This window comes from Myxocyprinus asiaticus, chromosome 9, assembly GCF_019703515.2.
Source record: "Myxocyprinus asiaticus isolate MX2 ecotype Aquarium Trade chromosome 9, UBuf_Myxa_2, whole genome shotgun sequence".
NCBI lineage: Eukaryota > Metazoa > Chordata > Actinopteri > Cypriniformes > Catostomidae > Myxocyprinus > Myxocyprinus asiaticus.
This window is the reverse complement of record NC_059352.1, coordinates 3,811,148-3,832,353: the sequence shown is the minus strand read 5'-3', so window position 1 is coordinate 3,832,353 and position 21,206 is coordinate 3,811,148. Positions and strand designations below refer to the sequence as shown.

At 38.2% G+C, this 21,206-nt stretch overlaps 1 protein-coding gene across 2 annotated transcripts; it reads left to right on the top strand.

The window, feature by feature from the left end:
• The first annotated feature begins 815 nt into the window (after positions 1 to 815).
• LOC127446015 (phospholipid transfer protein-like) lies at positions 816 to 21,083 on the top strand. Of its 2 annotated transcripts, XM_051706613.1 has the most exons (17): positions 816 to 1,002; positions 2,309 to 2,449; positions 6,589 to 6,712; positions 7,414 to 7,513; positions 7,625 to 7,750; positions 14,208 to 14,363; positions 14,467 to 14,530; positions 14,879 to 14,942; positions 15,059 to 15,150; positions 16,729 to 16,905; positions 17,009 to 17,068; positions 17,806 to 17,970; positions 18,081 to 18,148; positions 19,891 to 19,933; positions 20,022 to 20,085; positions 20,365 to 20,441; positions 20,549 to 21,083. In XM_051706613.1, the coding sequence occupies exons 3-17, from the start codon at positions 6,604 to 6,606 to the stop codon at positions 20,642 to 20,644; spliced, it is 1,461 nt and encodes a 486-aa protein (XP_051562573.1). In that variant the 5' UTR covers positions 816 to 1,002; positions 2,309 to 2,449; positions 6,589 to 6,603; the 3' UTR covers positions 20,645 to 21,083. The 2 variants fall into 2 exon arrangements, with proteins under 2 accessions (XP_051562573.1, XP_051562572.1); XM_051706612.1 differs by lacking the exon at positions 2,309 to 2,449 and having other exon boundaries at positions 20,549 to 21,082.
• Positions 21,084 to 21,206: the final 123 nt, after the last annotated feature.

The following is a 21,206-nucleotide window of genomic DNA, read 5'->3' as shown; positions in this document are numbered from 1 at the left end:
GGCCCTGGCATGAATACATTTTCACTATAAACGTAAATAAAACGTCAGTGCTAGTCATCAAAGCTCACACCAAGTGATTCATCAGGGCTAGTGGTCTTAAAAATCAGCTTTGCTCATGGCTTTTTGGGGAAGACTGGTCTTTAGGGGGTGTGAGAGAAACCAAATCGAATGACTTCTGCCAGAGCTGTGTCTAAACTTGTGCTACTCATCTATCTAGTACAAAGAACATACCCCCTCTTTTTAAAAGCTTTAAACCTCTACAAAAAATACCATAATTGGTGGCCAGAAAAGCTTAATATGATTTGAGCTGTTTTGGTCTTCTGTGGTTTCAGCTCAAGTTGAACCCTGCATTTCATGCATCATGTGATTCTATGAAACCTTGCAACATGGACTTCTAAGAAATCATGAAGTAATTTAAGGTTTAGTCTCTAAAAATTAAAGGGCAGACTGCTAGGATCTGTTTTAATGTAGCCCACAGCACTTCACAAAATTTACTGCCCTTTATCTGTAAGCTTGAAATTTGGGTAGTTGACACAAAACATGTCTATGGACTCTAGATTCAATGACTGTCACACCGTAGAACATGGAAACTTCCCAACTGTATTTCTTATCAACCACCCATATCAATGTGAATTTTTATAGACACAGCAAATTCAGGGCTGTTGTAAGACAATGAAGCAAAACGTAGATACCACAATTCTTTGCTGTGCTTTAGTCCTTGGAACATGCTTGCTTTGCACAGTAGTATACTTCCATTATCGTAGCCACAAAGTCATATGACGTCAGATGCAGTAAGGAACACCCTTTTGTCAACCTGACCTTATAAACTCTTGACTATGAGGTGGGAACGAATTGAGACCAAATCAAGAGACGGAGAGAAGGTTAAAAGAGAGCCATTCATTTGTGTTAACATTTCACTGATGTCCTGGCTGCAAGAAAACATCTGATTCTTCCAAGATCAGAGAAACAGTACAGTTACCAAGCCTGCATTTCCACACCACGGTAAGTATTTTATTATTGTGAAAGGCATTTAGCAAAAGTATTTGGGGAGGAAAGAGCAAGTTGTTATGCTAGCAAAAAATGTGTACAAAGTTTATGGGTTCATTTTATGCCATTGCTCAAAGAGGAATGTGTGCCCTCACAGTTGTACACATGAAGGAAAGTTTTTGTTTCTATAATGTTCATTTTGGTTATTTGCATTCACTGGAGAAAAAAAAACAAAAAAACAGGAAGGCTGTCCAGTTTTGTAAGTCATATTATTTGTGACTTCCAAACTTGTTTTCTTTGCTTTCGATAAATGAAATTCTCCAAGTGTGCACTCTACTAGATTACATTATGTAGGGTGAATGTGAACCAATCAAGTATGTTCAACAGTTTCTATCATACTTTGTTTGGGACTTGATGTATTAAGTAAAAATATTTAAATTAAGTGTTATTTTATGCATTTTTGAGCAAGATGAGAAAACATTTTATTCAAGGACCAATTACTAAGAATTTACCATACTAATGGACACTATTGCTTGCTAAAAATTAGCTAACTAGCATAACCTTATAAAATACTGTATATCAGTAATGTGACAAAAAATAAATATGTAAAACTGAAGAAATAAATCATATTAGGGACACATAAAATCACTTTGAGGCTACTTAATTGGGTAATTTAAAAATAACTTCTATTATGTTGAAATTATGTGAGCAAATTATGTTTTCTGACAAATAATTAATAAGCTAAACCAAGAGGAAAAAATATGTTGATGTAACTTAACTGATTCATGTGCAACCGATGTACATGATTAAATCATGTAAATTCAAAGCATTTTTTCCAGTGTTTGTCACTTATTCACAATCAGATATGGATTACACCCTTCATTTAGAAATTTAAAGGCTCTTTATATTAAAAGAGCAACCAATATTCAGAAAGAAATATATCAAAATTCAAAAAATATTAAAAAAGTTATGTAACTCATTAGAACTGATGCATTTCTATGCCCAGTCTTATTTTTTTGAAAGTTTTTGGATCGGTGCCAAAAATAGAAAACAAGCGATCAATACAATGTACCGTCGCTCGTCACGGCTAGTTAGGATAATAACTCTGATTACCATAGAAAGTATACCTTTTATCGCATGCCGTTTGCCATCAGGTTAGGACACAGTGTGACTGTGGCTGCCTGTAGCCTCCTCTATGTTTCTGTTTGATTTTTGAGTACTTTGTTCAAAATAATAAGGCTGGGTATAGAAATGCATCAGTTCTTCTACTACAAACTCTTCAGACATGTTTAGTAAGTTCTGTTCTCTGTTTTGTGTGCAGCTGTGTTGTGTTCTGTTGTTGCTATAGCTGTGGAGGACCTGTTTTAAAAACGAGTTTTCGCTTGAACGCCCCAGTGTAGCGAGGTCATTGCATGAACTGTTGCTCTCATGCCCTATCATGAATGCGCACAGGAGATCAATGGTCAGTGAATGTTTTCACTAAATAATACATTCGATTTCAGTTTGTTTCTCACCAAACCTTGTCGTAAGCTTTTATAACAATCAAGAGTCTCATAAAATAATTTATTAGTCTTCTGATTATACCTTTGCATTCTTTTGAATCTTGAAGAGGTGGTCTCCATAAACTGCCATAGTACGACATCGCTGAGCAACATTTATTTTCACAATTTCTCCCTTTGTGTTAAGAAAAAGAAAGAACGTCATATAGGGTTATAACAACACAGGGGTGAGTAAACAATGACTGAATTTTCATTTTGGGGTGATCTAATCCATTAAGATAATGGGAGAATTTATAAATATTTTTGAAGCAGCATGTTAGTTTTTTGGAGACTGGTCTTATCTTACTGGAAATCAAAGCATAGAGATAACTGTACTTTCTCTCAGGGCATCTGAAGTGGTATTCTTATTAAGCTGGCAGAAAACATTTAAGTCATGTAGACACTAGAGAAGTGGCCTACGTGACCTAGGTCTAATAGTCAGAAGACACTCTGTCTCCTAAAGCATGAAGACAGATATGGAGTGGTGGTGGCGTAGTGAGCTAAAGCCTTAATTCACTTAAAGGTATATATATATATATATATATATATATATATATATATATATATATATATATATATATATATATATATCCAGGCATCCACCCCTGGCAACCACCGTGGAAATTCTACCAATGCCCTACAAACCACTCAGAAACAGCCTAGCAACCAGCCATAATACCCTAAAAACCACATAGCAACACTCTAAAAACACTATGAAAACTTCAGTAATGCCCTAGCAACCACCCAGAAAACTCAAGCAATGCCCTAGCAGCCACCAGAACACCCTAGCAATGCCCTAGCAACCATACAGAAACACCCTAGCAATCAGCCAATACGCCCTAGAAAATCCCTAGAAACCACTCAGAAACACCCTAGCAACCAGCCAGAACACCATGAAAACCACATAGCAACACTCTAAAAAACACTATGAAAACCTAAGCAATGCCCTAGCAACCACCCAGAACACCCTAGGAACCAAATAGCAGCACACTAAAGACACTCTGAAAACTTAACCAATGCCCTAGCAACCACCTCAACACCCTAGCAACCAGCCAGGACACCATAAAAACCACATAGCAACACTCTAAAAAACACTATGAAAACCTAAGCAATGCCCTAGCAGCCACCCAGAACACCCTAGGAACCAAATAGCAGCACACTAAAGACACTCTGAAAACTTAACCAATGCCCTAGCAACCACCTCAACACCCTAGCAACCAGCCAGGACACCATAAAAACCACATATCAACACTCTAAAAAACACTATGAAAACCCAAGCAATGCCCTAGCAACCACCAAGGACACCCTAGGAACCAAATAGCAGCACGCTAAAGACACTCCAAAAACTTTAGCAATGCCCTAGCAACCACCCAGAACAACCTAACAATGTCCTAGGAACCACCCAGAACACCGCAGGAACCAATCAGTAGAGTGTTAAAGACACTCTAAAAACTTAAGCAATGTCCTAGCAACAACCTAGAACACCCTAGCAATGTCCTAGCAACCACCCAGAACTCCCTAGCAACCAGCCAGAACAACCTAAAAACCACATAGCAATGTGTTAAAAACCCTCTGGAAACTTTAACAATGCCCTAGCAACCACCAGAACACCCGAGAAACTACTCAGAACACCCTAGCAACCAACCAGAATACCATAATAACCACATAGCATTGTGCTAAAAAAACACTATGAAAACTTTAGCAATGCCCTAGCAACTAACAAGAAAACTTTAGCAATGCCCTAGCAACCACCAAGAAAACTCTACCGATGCCCTAGCAACCATCCAGAACACCATAGTAATGCCCTAGCACCACCCAGAAACTCCCTAGCAACCAGCCAAAACACACTAGAAAATCCATAGAAACCACTCTGAAACACTCTAGCAACCAGCCAGAACACCCTAAAACCACATAGCAACACTCTAAAAACAATATGAAACTTTAGTAACGCCCTAGCAACCACCCAGAACACCCTAGGAACCAACTAGCAGTGCGGTAAAGACACTCTGAAACCTTAAGCAATGCCCTAACAACCACCCGAACACCATAGAAAATCCCTAGCAACCAGCCAGTGCACCCTAAAAAACACATAGCAACATTCTGAAACACTCATAAACTTTAGCAATGCCCTAGCAACCACCCAGAATAACCAAGCAATGCACTAGAAACCACATAGAACCCCCTAGCAATGTCCTAGGAACCACCTAGAATACCGTAGGAACCAATTAGTAGCGTGTTAAGGACACTCTAAAAACTTAAGCAATGCTCTAGCAACCAGCAGAACACCCAGGACAGAACACCCTAGCAACCAGCCAGAACACTCTAAAACTACATAGCAACATGATAAAACACTCAAAAAACTTTAGCAATGACCTAGCAACCACCCAGAACACCCTAGCAAGTCCCTAGCAATCACCCAGAACACCCTAGCAATGCTCTAGCAACCACCAGATTACCCTAGAAAAGCCCTAGCAACCACCCAGAACAAATAACAGCGAGCTATAATCCGCTAAGAAAATCTTAGTAACTGCATTGCAATGCCCTGGCAACCACTAGCACTCTAGCATCACCGTGACGGGGTTTGCACCACTCACATTTTCCTCAAAAATTATAAAAATCTAGATTGTGGTTGTTGTTTTCATTGATGATACTGTAAGTATACAGTCTCTCTCTCAACCTCTCTCTCTCTTTCTCCCCCTCCCTCCTCCCTCTGTTGTCCATTCAGACAAGAGGCAAATCGTCTCTTCGCTGCACCATAAACACACATTCATATATACTTCACACACACTGCAGAGATGAGAGAGGACAAACTTGGACTTTTTGGCCTGGACATTTTCTTACATACACACGAAAGGCAAAAGAATTCTCTAATTATACTTTGCTGTGCAAATATATTTAGCTGTCAGCATCTATTTGACTGTTGTTGCACTGGTGAAGCTCTTTGGTGCGGGACTTTGCAAGGAAACAGAAAGAATTGGGGGAAGAAGCCAGAGAGGGAGAAAATGCGACCTCGTTAGACTTTATTTCTAATAGTGTCAGTAAATAACATTGATGTGATCTTATAAAATTTAAAACTAAGGAAGGATTTCTGTTTCTGGCATGTGTACTGCAGTTTTGGATTTGGACTGCACTACATTATTTCAATTTATGTCATTATTTGTATCCATTTTCTTTCCTTCTTTTTCATATTAATTCATTTTTTAATTTGTACATTTAATTTTTTTCTTTCTTTATTCACGTTTTTTTTAAAATTGTGATCATTTAAAATGATTTTAATTCTCTAATTATTTTAAGTATTACTTTTATATTTTTAAATTCTCAAATTATTTTAAATTTGACTAATTTATGTAATACTTCTAAGCTCTTTTATTTACTTTTATATTAAATGATACATTATTTTTTTAAAATTTCAAATATTAATAATGCATTTTTTATTTAATAAATATAATTAATTAAGAAATACATTATTTTGCATGAAATGTGCTGTAAAACTTGCCTTGCCTTCACAGTTTATGTTCAGTAATGTTAGGTGTGATATTTAATTATTTTTGTATGATAACCACAAAGAGGTAAATTGGTGTATATGTTTGTAACCATATTGTACCTCTGGACTGCTAATGTAAAATATTATTTTAGAGAATGATGCAAGGATTTTTGAATGACTGAGCCAAATTTTTCCAAATTGAAAAAAATGATTGTAAACTGTATCTTGTAAACTACAAGTTTTATACCATGAAACACAGAGAATATCTACTCCAGAATATACATACAGTTTAGAAATCAAAAGTGGTCTTGTAAGTCAGGGCAAAGACAAGTAAACATGTATATTTATTTATTTTTTGCCTATTGAACAAACTGTGTAAGTTTCATACAAGTGATCATGAGGTGGTACAGTATGAGAAAATGTACTTTATATTTATGCTTCATTCAGATAAATTAAGTAAAAATTGGAATAAAATTATTTTATTTTTCGACAATAATTTGAATTAATTCTTGGTGTTTTTTAGTCAGTCTAATTCTTTGCATCTTAGTTTTCTCTTTCACTATAACTTGTTATTTTCAGGCCTACTGAGGAATCATGGGACTATTTGAAGTCTCCATCGTCTTGCTCCTAACACTCGTTACAGTGACCTCAGCTGAACCACCTGGATGCAAGATTCGTATTACTGCCAGAGGCCTGGAGATGTGTAAGACATCTGACAATACCTATACTGTGATCAAATGATAGTTCAACTTTTAGGATTAATTTGGGCCGTATCTACACAATCTTACTTGACACGTTTACACAAAGGTTTCACTTACACCATTTAGAGCTGATAGATGAGATTGATTAGGCCATAACAGTATTAGTTCCTGAGTTGTATCAGCTGTTACACTGGACTAAAAATTCCAAAATCTGGTATGTATCATCTAGATATTTGAGCATTTATAAGTTAGAAGCCAATATGTTTTTGGTGTGCCCATAATTAGCCTGTATCTTATGACCACAACATCTAAACTTAACAGAACTTAGTACACATGAACAACACGACATTCTGAGGGCACATGCCAAATTTCATAAACTTTCGATGTTAGGGACGCTATACAATAACTGTCGTCAAAAAAGTTGACATTTGACACCAAAACAACTGTATCCACAAGATCTATTCTTTCAAATTTGGCTATTTTGAATGGATGAGGATGGCTATAGGGCAGGAATACTTAGAATAAGGGATGGAGATGGGGAGGTGGAGGGATGCCGAAAGGATTGTCACCAGGGAGAGGTAAGCGGCAGCTTATTTATTCTACAGTTAATTGGTTGATTAGATGGGCAAGTTCCTCCTGAACCTTCTTTTATTAACTCCATTTATAAAAGTCTCAGATTGACCTCTGTTCAACCCATTTTCAGTGAAGTCCCAGACAATGAAGTTTGTAGAAGAAGAGTTGAGTAACATCACTATTCCAGAGATGCATGGATCCCAGGGCCGTTTCCAATACACCATCAAAGAGTATGTTGATCCTTTACACTTTGGATACCTAAAACCAAAATCGTCTATTTTAGTGCTATAGACTTCGAGTTCATATCACAGGCCTTTAATTCTAATCTAATGTTTGTTTAGTGTGAAGATAACCGAGTTGGACCTGAACTCTGACCTACGCTTCCAGCCTGATGTTGGGCTGCTCCTCGAGGTCCAGAACTCCTCCATTACCCTCAGCTTACAGAGACGCATCCTTTACTGGCTCTTGTGAGTCTCAAATGTTCATTCCTTTGGATTCGGTTCTCACTCTTGGTGGCAAGCTGCTGCTCAGAATAATTGTCCTACTAATAAATCATTTACCTCTGCTGGTAGGATGTTTGGCCTTGGATATAGACCCTAGAAAAACAGAAAATGGACTGTTTAGGACCTTTTTAAAGACCACATGAAATTATTTTACAAGTGTAACATTCTTTCCTGTGTTGTCCAAATTGGGGTGGGACATATCGAAGGGCTTATCCCTTTTAAATCATGCTTGTCAGCTTAGACATGAAGGCAATGAAGAGAATTTCAAAATGAAAAACACTTAATTTGGAACTAATTGATGGTTGTAAATGGAAGTAAAGTACGAGCATTAGCATGACCGAAGACACTCTGAAGCAGGATTGCCAACTGTCCCGTATGAGCTGTGACGTCCCATATTTTGGGCAAAATGAAGACATCCAGCCTATTGTCCCATATTTAAGTGACGAAACACTCACAAATATGGGACACTTTAGCATTTTAAGCACTTTAGTAGTCGCAAATAATACGCATAACCATGTGGAATCCTCCTTGAGTGTTTTTTCATCCGACCGTGTTAGAATCCTCCTTGAGCATGAAACAGTTGTCAACCCTTCATGGAAGAACCTTGATGTGCTACTTGCTATTGCTAGTTGTAGGTAGTATTTTTAAATTAGTGGGAGGGATATTCTCATTCTAGAGAGCATTTTACTGTACAAAATTGTCTATACACTCTTGCGAACAAGATGAGTTATCAACAGTTTTTGGCCGTTTTGCCAGAAGAGAAAGAGTGTACATTTTAAATACATCTATATCCTAATGGTCACCGTCGTCAGAGTTTATGAGTACACTAGCACAAAAATCACCTCAGATCAAACACACATGAACTAAAAGCCACAAAACATCAATTCTGATTTCATGAAGACTTTAACAATTGAGAACTGCATAAGATAGTTTCAAAATAAAAGACACTTAATTTAGAACCAATTAATGATTGGAAACGGAAATAAAGTATAAGCATTAGTGTAACGATGACACATGGAAGAACCTTGATGTGCTACTTGTTATTGCTAGTCACAGGTAGTATTTTTAAATTAGTGGGAGGGATATTCTCATTCTAGAGAGAATTTTACTGGACAAAATTGTCTGTATGCCCTCGCGAACAAGATGATTCATGTAAGAGAAAGAGTGTAAATTTTAAATGCATCTATATGCAGAGTCACGTGACGCCATGCAAGGTTTGGATGTGTGAATGGTGAGCTCTGCGCACTTTGCTAATTTTAATACTTTTTGTGTCATAAACCAGTGAGATTCGATACACCCTGATTCTTAACTGTTCTAGGAAGACAATATGTCACAGAATTCAAAATCCTCGGGCTCTGGAGACATTAAAAGACACGTGCTCAAGCTGAAGCCCCCGAGCAGCAAGCCACAAGCCCGGGAGTCGATTTGGCTGGTGAGGTAAAGGAAATTCGGCGACAATTGATGAACATTTCGGCAATGCTGACGAAGGTCATTGCTGACTTGGAGGAGCTTGCTGTAATAAGTCGATCGATCAATGCCATGGAGACGAAATTTACTGAGATGGTTAAAAGAGTGGTGGATGTTGAGAAACGGATTGATTATCTGGAGTCATCGGAGAGGGAATTAGCTGCTAATCCGCTAGTGACCAAGGCGGACATGGAGCACATTTGGGAAAAGTTGGAAGATATGGAGAATCGTAACCGACGGAATAACGTCCGAACTGTTGGAATTCCTGAGCGAGCAGAGGGTCAGAATATGGTGGAATTTCTGGACGGACTCTTTCCGAGTCTGCTTGACATAACAGGCCATAAGCTGAAAATCAAGCGAGCTCATAGAGTTCAGGCTCGGCGATCTGCTGAGGGAGACAGGCCCCGATCAATTCTGGCCAAATTTCTGAGATAATCCGATAAAGATCTTCTGTTACGCGAGGCGAGGTGTAAAGGAAGGCATTTTTGGAAGAACCACAAAATTTTCTTGTTCCCAGACTTTGCGAATTCGACAAGAGAGAAACGTGATCAATTCATGAAATGCAAGAGACTCTACATCAAAAAACTACATCAACGGAAGGTTGCTTCTGGCCAAATTGAAAAAAGATGCTAAGGATGGCCTCAAAGTATTTACATGTCCCACAAAAGCATTATCCTTCATAAAGTCAATGGAGTAAGTCATTGTGTGATACTCACGTTGCAGCCGAGTGGGCCTGACTCACTGAACATTCACTTGACCATCCAAGGAAACTGGGTGCCTTTTTTGTTTCTTTTTGTGCTGGTTCCGCCTAGCGGCTGGAGTTTGTTTTGTGTAGTAACACTCCTTCGGGACAGTGTTGTGGATGAATCTGCATGTTCTTTGTGCTTATGCCTCCTATTGGTTGGAGTTTGTTTTGTGGAGTATTTCTTGCAGGACATTGGAACGATTAGGTCATTTGTTGCTCTCATGTAACAGTCAAATGGGCCGGCTCACTGAACATTCATTTGACTGCCTGAGGAAACTGAACGACCAGTTATGTGGATGAATCTACACGTTCTTTGTGTTTATCCCACCTATTGGCTGGAGTTTGTTTTATAGATTTTCTTCTGTTATGTAATTCTGTCTCACAAAATTTGTATAGAAACACCGGACTTGAGCATTCCGATGGCAAAAGTGTCACGGGGCTCTCGTAGGTGTACATGGACTGTTTGAGTTTAGAGGGATGGACGCCGGTTGGCACTTTTGTGCATGGGTTTAATGCGCACCTTTTTCTTTTTTCTGTTTGTTTGGTTCTGGGGGAAGTTTGGGGTTTGATTGTTGCACTAATGTTGGAATGTGGTCTTTATAATTTTGTTTTTGACACACAATTTATTTTTTCTAATATGTCAAAATGTCAGATGCTAGGATGAGTGGATTGTCTTTCTCCACATGGAATGTGAATGGGTTGGGGCACCCCATAAAAGGAGGAAGGTTATTTATTTTCTTAAATGTAAGAAATATTATATAGTGTTTCTTCAAGAAACGCATCTTTCCCCACAGGAAACTGAAAAATTTGGGAAGATATGAGGTGGGCATGTTTTCTTTAGTTCTGGCTCAAGTAAGAGCAGGGGAGTCATTACATTGATAAGTAAACATCTACAATTCAAATGTCTCAAACAGAGTAAAGATATTTTAGGAAGAGTCATTATTGTTTAAGCAGAAATTCAGGGGCAAAGGTTGAATTTGGCTAATATTTAGGCACCTAACGCTGATGATCAGGGCTTTTTTATAGATCTTGAAGTGATGTTGCAAGCCACTGGCACCCCTCATGATATAATATTGGGAGGAGACTTTAATCTATTGATGGACTCAATCCTTGATCATAGTGAAATCTGCTGGTGGTTAAATTTTTACCTCGGCCATTGTTATTAAAATGCTTTTAAAGAATTCTGTCTTGATCTTTATAATTCCACATCTTCATCTAATGATGAAGATATTAGAAACTTTGTGGAACCATTAGAACTCCCTAAACTGATGACTGAGCAAAACAATTCTCTTGTTTCTGAGATAAACTTGGAGGAGCTTGGCGAGGTAATTAAGGCCTTGCTTACAGGGAAGTCTCCGGGGCCAGATGGCTTTACCGCTGAATGTTTTAGATCTTATGCTACAGAACTGGCTCCACTTTTGTTAGAAGTTTATACAGAATCATTAAAGAATGGAAAGCTTCCACCAACCATGACAGAAGCCCGGATCAGTCTGATTCTTAAAAAGGAGAAAGATCCAAGCGAGTGTAAGAGTTACCGTCCAATTTCCCTGATCAGCTAGACGCAAAAATATTGTCAAAAATTCTGGCTAACCAATTAAGTTATAACATCTCTTATACATATAGATCAGGTGGTGTTTATTCGGGGCCGCGGCTCTTCTGATAACATTAGGCATTTCAGCAATATCATGTGGACAGTGGCGAATGATCAGACTCCGGTCACTGCCATCTCACTTAATGCTGAAAAGGCATTTAATATGGTAGAATGGGATTAACTTTTTAAGATTTTGGAAATATCCGGGTTGGGGAATACTTTTATTGGATGGATTAAGTTACTTTATAGACATCCGGTAGCGGTGGTACAAACAAATGGATTAATTTCAGATTATTTTACTCTGGATAGTGGCACCCGGCAGGGTTGCCCTCTTTCCCCATTATTGTTCTGTCTTGCCCTGGACCATTAGCAGCTGCGATAAGATGGGAAGATGTTTTTCCATGGGTGATGGTGGGAGGTGTGGTGCATAAGCTTTCATTTTATGCAGATGATATTTTATTATTTGTCTCCGACCCCATTAGGTCTATGCCTTGCCTCCACAGAATTATGAATTCCTTTTCTAAGTTCACAGGATACATAGTCAATTGGTCTTAATCCGAAGCTGTGGCTCTGAAAGCATACTGCCCAGCAACGGCTTTTCAGCCGGGTGTCTTCCAGTGGCCCAAACAGGGCATTAAGTATTTGGGCATTTTATTCCCAGCAACTTTGTGTGATTTAGTTAGAGTTAATTTTGACCCCTTAATAAAAACATTTTCAAGCAATGTGGGCAGGTGGGCTTCATTAAATTTATCTATGAATGGGAAGGGTAATGTTATTAAAATTAATTGTATTCCAAAATTCAACTACCTGCTACAATCTCTCCCTGTAGATGCCCCCCTCTCTTATTTCAAGCAATTTGATAGCATAGCGAAGTTCTTCATTTGGAATGGTAAGCATCCCAGATTACATTTCAATAAGCTACATAGGTTGATTGACAAAGGTGGGCTAGGCCTACGCAAGATTTTGTTTTATTATTATGCATTTGGTCTCAGACATTTGGCTCATTGGTTGCTTCCACCTGAGAGAGCCCCTCCATGGTTTTGTACTGAACAGGAAGTTCTTTCCCCTATTTCACCATTGCAAAGCCTTTCTATTAAACTAACTGGAGAAGTTAAGTTATACCCCATTATCTCGCATTTGCACTCGGTATGGACAAAAGAGTCCAGAGTGTTTAATTTGGACATTTATTTAAATGTTGCCTAGAGCATATGGCTGAACCCAAAATTATGTATTAATAAGTCCCCTTTCTGCTGGTCAGAGTGGATTGTGAGGGAGGTTAATACACTCAGTGACCTATATGAGAGGGGAGTGTTGAGATCTTTTGAAAATTTGGTTCAACATTTTGGGATACCCAGATCTCAGTTTTATATAGGTATTTACAGCTGTGCCACCTGCTCTGTACTATTTTTGGGAGTAGCATACACCCTCCTAAAGCGGCAGGTACTCTGGGAATGGTGATTGCTGTTTTGGAAAAGGTCATGAGGCATCAGTGTATTACTCCCTGCTAATTCAGAGACTGGGGGACGGAGCTTTAACTTCTATCAAGAGATTATGAGAGAAAGATTTAAACTTGGTATTGGAGGAGGGAGTGTGGGCAAAGATTCTAAAAAACATCAAGTCTGCATCTAGAGATTCATGGGTGTGCCTTATGCAATTCAAGATTTTACAAAGATTCTATTGGACACCCTCTAGATTGTATAGGCTTGGTCTTAAAGACACTCCCACCTGCTGGCGATGCCAATCGGAGGATGGAGACATGGCCCATGTTTTTTGGTGGTGTGTTGAGATCCAAGAATTTTGGTTGAAGGTTAAGAGTTATGTATGTGACGTGTTGGGCACTCGGGTTTTGTTTAGCCCCAGACTCTGTGTTTTGGGCAATTTGGCGGTCATCGATGTGGGGAATAAACACATAAAAAATTGGGTTCTGACCAGTGTAATGATCGCCAGGCAAATTATTTTAAGGGGATGGAGGCCAGCTGGGGCACCCCATTTCAGGAGTGGTGCATGGAGATTTGAAGGGTGGCAGCTTTTGAGGACATGTCATTTAGAAGACTGGGTAACATAGATTTGTTTGTTGGGAAATGGGGCAACTATTTGGAGTTTTTGGAGGGCTCTCGGGGAGGTGCAGTGGAGAGAGAGGTATAAGTGTGTGTGATTATTATATATATATATATATATGTTTGTTTGTTTGCCTTTTTTGTGTATATACTCACAGGAGTGTTTGTTGAGGGTCAGAGTGGGGTTGGGGATTGGGAGGGGTAATTGTGGGGTTTAAATGTTGATTCTATGTATATATGTTTTTTCATATCTTTCATATATATTTCCTCTAGGAATCAATAAATAAACGTTAATTACAAAAGAAATGTTATCTATATGCTAATGGTTACCGATGTTAGTGTTTAGGAGTACACTAGCATAAAGACCACCTCAAAGCAAACACTCATGTACTAAAAGCCACAAAACCCCAATTCTGATTTTATGAAGTCAACTTTAATGATTGAGAACTTCATATTGTACTTTGTGTTCAATAGCGCTGCTGCATGATGTAGTAATTCAGTTTCGAAGACACTCATCAAGATGAGGTGTCCCCACTGATGTAGGTCTTTTCTATTCATTAGTCATGATGAAGGAGCAATCAACGCCTCAGCAGAAGGTGTTAACATCTTCACAGCTCTCCATCTAAGCCGAGACCAGGAGGGCCGTCTGAAGATCTCTAATGTCACTTGTGATGCAGCCATCACCAAGATGAGGGCCAAATTTAGTGGGACCCTTGGGTACTTGACTCCACATACCAACTTAACTTTGAATTTGATTTGATATTGTTGAGAACTTCTCAGTGATAGATTCATATTCTCATGTACCACAAAATGTTCACAGGAGGGTTTACGACTTCATTGCAACGTTCCTGACTACTGGAATGCGCTTCATCTTAAATAAACGGGTTTGTTGTGGTTTTTTATTTTTATTTCTGCCATTCTCCTGGGGAAAAAAGCAGCGTTAACCCACCTAAGATGGTTTGCTGGTCTTATTTAACCATTAAGCTGGCTAGGCTGGTCTGTTTAGATGGTTTTAGAGGGGTTTTTGGCACTTTCAGCTGGTCAGGTTGGGAGACTAGGTGGCGACCAACTAAACATCAGTGTCGCCAGACCGGGAGACCATCTAAACCAGGTTAAACCAGCTAAGACCAGCAAACCACCATAGATGATTTTATTTTTTTTAAATATTTTTTTAACAAGATTGTACTCTCAACATAGCTAAAAAAAATTACTTTTGCATATCTCTGTGCCAGATTTGTCCTGCCTTGGATCATGCAGCACTGGTTTTGGTTAACCAATACCTGGAAACAATCCCAGGTTAGATAACAGTGTTGACTCTTGGTGAAACCAAACAGTAATCTTGGTCTGCCCAACATATCGAGACGTGCATATAAGAAATGTGTATTAATTTGAATGTGTTTTCCCTAATGCAGTCCGCACAGAGGTGAACAGTTACATTGGAATCGATTACTCACTGTTAAGTGATCCTGTGGTGACAGAAAGCAGTCTTGATATGGATTTTAGGGTGAGTGACCAATTACGAATTTGAAATGAATTAAGTAGTAACCATTAATTAAAAAAGAACTATGGAGTGATGGAATCAGATGGCAATACCATGGTACATTGATGCAGTACCATAGTACTAAATGATTATATACTATGGTATTTACATGATACTCCACTACATGGGATACAATGATATTACAATGGTACATGTCCAAAAACATGGGAAAACCATGGTACTTTGATATTTACCATGGTACTGAATGAATACCATGTTTATGTACCCTGGTATTTACATGGTACTCCAAGCTACTTCAAAGGATACCATGGGATTACCATTGTACATGCCCAAAAACTTGGTACTCCAAGTTACTAAATACAATGATATTACCATGGTACATGTCCAAAAACATGGTACTTTGATATATGCCATGGTACTGAATGATTACAACTCTATTTACATGGTGCCAAGGTACGTCAAAGGATACTATGGGATTATCATGTTACAAGCCCAAAAACATGGTAAAAACATGTTACTTTGAAATATACCATGGCACTGAATGATTACAATTCTATTTACATGGTACTCCAAGATACTTAATAGGATACCATGATATTACCAGGGTACATGTCCAAAAACATGGTAAAACCATTGTACTTTGAAATATACCATGGTACTGAATGATTACCATGTACATGGCACTCCAAGGTACTTCAAAAGATACCGTAGTATTACCATTGTACATTCCCAAAAACATGGTAAAAACATGGTACTTTGATATATACATCATGGTACTGAATGAGTACCATGATATTTACATGGTACTCCAAGGTACTACATAGGATGCAATGATATTACCATGGTACAAGTCCAAAAACATGGTACTTTGATATATACCATGGCACTGAATTATTACAATGTTATTTGCATGATATTTCAAGGTATGTCAAAGGATACTGTGGGATTACCATGGTACATGCCCAAAAACATGGTAATATCATAGCACTTTGATATATACCATGGTACTGAATGATTACCATTTTCATGTATACATGGTACTCCAAGGTACTTCAATGGATACCATGATATTACCAATGTACTTGTCCAAAAATATGGTAATACCATGGTACGTTGATATATATACCATTTGACTAAATGTTTACAATTCTATTTACATGGTACTCCAAGCTACTTCATAAGATACCATGATATCAACATTGTACATGTCCAAAAATATGGTAATACCATGGTACTTTGGTATATACCATGGTACTGAACGATTATGTTCATGTTACATGATATATATACATGGTACTCCAAGGTACTTCACACGATACAATGGGATTACCATGGTACATGCCCAAAACCATGGTAATATTATGGCACCTTGCTATATACCATAGTAAGGAAGGATTACCACATTCACGCACTGTGCTATTTAAATTGTACTCCAAGATCCTTCAAAGAATACCATGGGATTACCCATATGGTACATGTCTAAAAAACAGTGTAATAACATGTTACTTGTTAATGTACCATTGAATCATGCGCACAATCAAATGTTTTATGGCTTTACTTATTTCTCTCTGGTCTGTTCAGGGAATGTTTTATGATCTTAAAAACGAGAATGATACCCTAGTGAACCATGCAGTGAATCCCGTCATGAGTGAGTATGACCGTATGATCTATCTAGTACTGTCTGAGTATTTCTTCGACAGTGGACTCTACTCTTACTACAAAGGTGGACTGTTCCAAATGCAGATAGCAAATGAACGGGTAAGATGTCACAGAGTAAAACTTTGTTAGGTTTCTAACAAGTTTCAAATAAATAATAGTAATAAAAAAACAAAACAACAAATATTGTTTAACTAATTTTTAGATGTCGAAGGATTTGGAGATGCTCCTCAGAGCTACCTACTTTGGTACAATCATGATGCTGGTGAGCAACATTTGGGATATTTTTATAACTTCCTTCAACGCTCAGAGATCCAAGCATTGGCATTTATAGTGCATTTTCTTTTTCCCACCAAAACTGTTGTTGTGATGCAGTTCAGAGTGTTAGATGCTGTTACTGTACATTTTGTTTTCGTTTTTTTTTTACATTTTAACTTTAAAAGAAATGTGCCTGGTTCTATAGTAGTTTAGCTATCAAATAACATCTTTGACTTCTTGTCAGTTCCCACAGAAAATAAGTTTGACTCATCTCTCTCTCTCAAAAAAACAAAAAAAAAAACAAAAAACAAAACACACACATTTAAAGTAATGCACTTACAATGGAAGTCTGAAGCGTATTTTTGGTGTCCTTGTGCACATAATGCGAAAGTTACCTGCTTTACTGTCTTTGCATGGTCATGACAAGACTTGAAAGATTGGATTTATAACATTACACAGACATGGTTAATAACACATTTTATTACACTTGTCTCACATTGATGTGTACAGTGTTAAAATCTTGTGGCTATATGTTCAAAACAAAGTGTATTTTAACGTTAATCTCAGTGCAATGCCTCGCCCTGTAGACTTCCATTGAAGTGCACAATAGTTCATGCTCTTTATTTTGTGGTAATCATCAGTAGGTCGCATATGTGTTTCTTTAAAGCACAGAAGTTTACTGTAAACCTGGTAGCTTTGAAATCATTGCACATTTCTTTCTTTGCATTTTCTCTGCTTTGTCAGAACCCGACTCTAATGGAGCATCCTCTGTCGATGGAGTTAGAAGTCACCGCTCCCCCTCAATCCACCATCAAGACCTCCGGTGCCAGTGTGGCCGTCAACACTAATGTTAAAATTTTCGTTCTGCCACCTGGAAAAGCACCAGTCCAGCTCAGCAGCATGACCATGGCGAGGAAAAACTACAATACACCCTTGTTACAAAATCCATTTAATTGCTCTATAATGAAGCGATGTTCTAAACTTTCAGCATGTATATAAATATTTTGCCTTGTTTTTAGGAAGCCAAATTTAATGCGAAAGTGTCAATGAAGGCCAAGCGCCTGGCCATCCATTTAGATCTGAGAAGGTAAAAATAACACATAAATCAGTGGTTTTCAATGTAAAAATTATGGGCTGTGACAGCAGAAATAAAACAATGCTAAACTGTAAAATTGTGCTTAGTTAGGAAAGCAAAATGAATCAGCCTGAACTCATGAAAACTATGGAACGGTGGCGACATTTTTTGCAAAATTATATTATGTGGTTCCATACACATTTCCGGCAGGTCAGAGGTGAAATGTCCACTGTGTGGCGCTAAAAGTGAGTTAAATGTTTTCCCAAACAGGTGAGGTTTTGAAGGTTAATGGAGTTTTAAATAAAAAAAATAAATAAAAAAAACTCCCTACCCTAAACCTTAAACCTAAACCTTAAAAACGCAATTGTATAAGCAACCACGTCATTATGTGGTGTTTCTATAACACTTTCGGCTCACGTGTCTAATACGTAGGCTTAACCTTGTGCGACCCTATGTACACATGCCTGGATGTTGTATTTTGGCTTTGCTATATGCAACGCATAATTTAAATTCATTTAACGCAACACCACGCTGCTTAAGAAAATGCACACTAATGTGTACTTTAGCACATTTTTTCCTTAGAAATCCTATATTTACTGTGCATTATCACATTGAGAATCAATGGATTCATCCAAAATCTGGAAAATGTTGCTTTCAGAGGCTTTATATGGAGTTAGGATGAAAATAAGGTGCATTTTGAACTGTTCTGAGATCAGTGCAGACAGACAGCACACTGGAGGTTAAGTCATTCACTAAATAGGGAGCAAGGGAGCATCTTATAGCTCTCTAGGCAGCTAAGTGGATTCACTCCTAAAATCCAACCAAAAGTTCAGTTTCAGCTGTCACTGTCCTTTTCTGCATATGGTGATCCCCATCGGCATATCGCGGCGCCGTTTTGCGGGCCTCTTCAGCCAACAAAAATTGTTTCTAACAAACATTGTGTAACTGGTTCAGGATGGGCAAGGAGGAGGCGGGAACCAGCTGAACAGTAAACGTAACTTTTAATGTCATAACTGAACTTAAAACAACATAAAACAAACAAACACACACACACACACACACACACACACACACACACACACACAGCATGGCCGCGTATGTCTCTCTCTCTCTCTCTCTCAAACTGGCATCTCCGGCAACTCTTTATCTCTCTCTCCCGATGATTAATTGACTCAGTGCCGGCCGTGCACCCTCACGGCCGGGCCACGCCTCCTCCTCGTCATACTCCTTCCCTGCCCAATTCAGGCCGGGGCGCCATCCTGCCGGCAGTTGGCTTGCTGGAAGGGCAACACCTCCCCTCCAGGAAGAGAGGGGAGTACGTCATGCCGGAGGTTTCCCCAGCCTGAATCGTGCGGCAGAGGATTGTGACGAGGAGGAGGGCGTGGCCAGGCTGTAACGATGGACGCCCGGCGCTGAATCAGCCCAATCAGTGGGAGAGGGATAAAGAGGAGCCAGGGACGCCAGTTCGAGAGAGAGACACAAGCGGCTGCGCGTCTATGTGTTTTATGTTGAGTTTATGTCATTAGAGTTTACGTTGACTGTTCTGCCGGTTCCCGACTCCTCCTTGCCCATCCTTTACCCATTACACATTGTAATGATATTTTGTTACTGTGTTGTGTCGTCATTTGATGTCCAGGGTAAAATCCCTGAAGCAAAAACCAGTTGAAATCCTCTGATATAAACACCGAACTATATTTAACATTAGATTGGCATTTAATGTAGAAATATACTAAGAACTGATATTCTTTTTTCAGGTTCAAAATCTTCTCCACTCAATCTGCTTTAGAGTCTTTAGCTGTAAGTGCCATTTTTATTAAATATTTAAAGGTCATGTTAATGCAAAAAAATCAATGCAGATAACAAATGTGAAATGTTTTGCTCTTAGCTGATTCCTCTACAAGGTCCCCTGAAGACTATGTTGCAGATATCTGTGGTGCCACTCCTTAACAGTGAGTAAAACAATTACTGTTGTTGGTAGCTGAACGATATGGGTTTTTCAGATAACAATATCTAGAGAGGGTGGCTGAATGTAATGGCAATTGTGAGGTATACAAATGGCTAAAATTAAATGCACATATTTTAAACAATATTTCTCTAAAATGCTTTTCTGCTGTTAGTGAATATAAATGAAGTAGTGCATGCAAAAGTAGCTCAACTATTTATTAAATTCACCCGTGTTTTCAAATTTCAGTACATCTAAAAGCTTTACCATGTGTTTTTAATGTCAGATTACACTAAACGAGGTGTACAGATCCCTCTACCAGATGGGATGGACTTCATTGAAGAGGTGGTCGAGTATCACAATGTAAGTGTCGAGCTAATTTCAACATTTAAGCTTAACATTTCTGATTTGTGCATCACAAGTGCAATTTCTCAACTAGGCATTCTTAATTTGTATCTTTAATTTTACAGGGCTACATCATCGTGGGTGCAAATCTACATTTCAGATCGGGTCTGAGAGAAATAATCGAGAGAAGACTGTCAGGTTACACCGATAACTCGATTTAAGAAGAGCGAAAAAGCCACATGAGCATTAACACATGCATTCATAACACTTACAGACAGATCTTGAAGTAGGGAGCAAGAGATTCACATTCTAAAATGAATGGACTAAACTTCTATCAAATGCATGATATTTGGGAACATTGTTTTTTTTTTTTTTTTTTGTAAATCAGTATTCTGTTTTACTTTGACATATGTTACATTATGGAAGAAAAATGGGTTATTTCATGTTGAATTTAAAATTATTTGTATTACTGTGGTATTGAGTGTGCACTTACTCGATACTCGTAGTTAGGTATTTAGATTTGTTGTACAATTTTATGACCTTAAGTTAAATAGTTTGTTAAGAAAGCAGTTTCTGACTCAAAATATTTGTACCTCTTTTTAAAACTTACATGTTAAAATAATAAATAAATATATATATATCTCCGCGATTGTTTTTGATTGGTTCTTTGATAACATTTCGGATTACTGAAATGTGATTAAACTTGATTTGTGCACCTTTTTTTTTTTTTTTTTATAAAAAGCAGTTTGACTATCACAAAAAACAAACAAACAAAAACAGAAA

Bases quoted from the DNA above. Each gene is read 5' to 3' on its own strand.
- LOC127446015 (XM_051706613.1), top strand. From the start codon at position 6,604: ATGGGACTATTTGAAGTCTCCATCGTCTTGCTCCTAACACTCGTTACA. The intron at 14,943-15,058 runs GTTAGATAACAG...TCCCTAATGCAG, and splicing joins ATACCTGGAAACAATCCCAG to TCCGCACAGAGGTGAACAGT. The intron at 20,086-20,364 runs GTGAGTAAAACA...TTTTAATGTCAG, and splicing joins TGTGGTGCCACTCCTTAACA to ATTACACTAAACGAGGTGTA.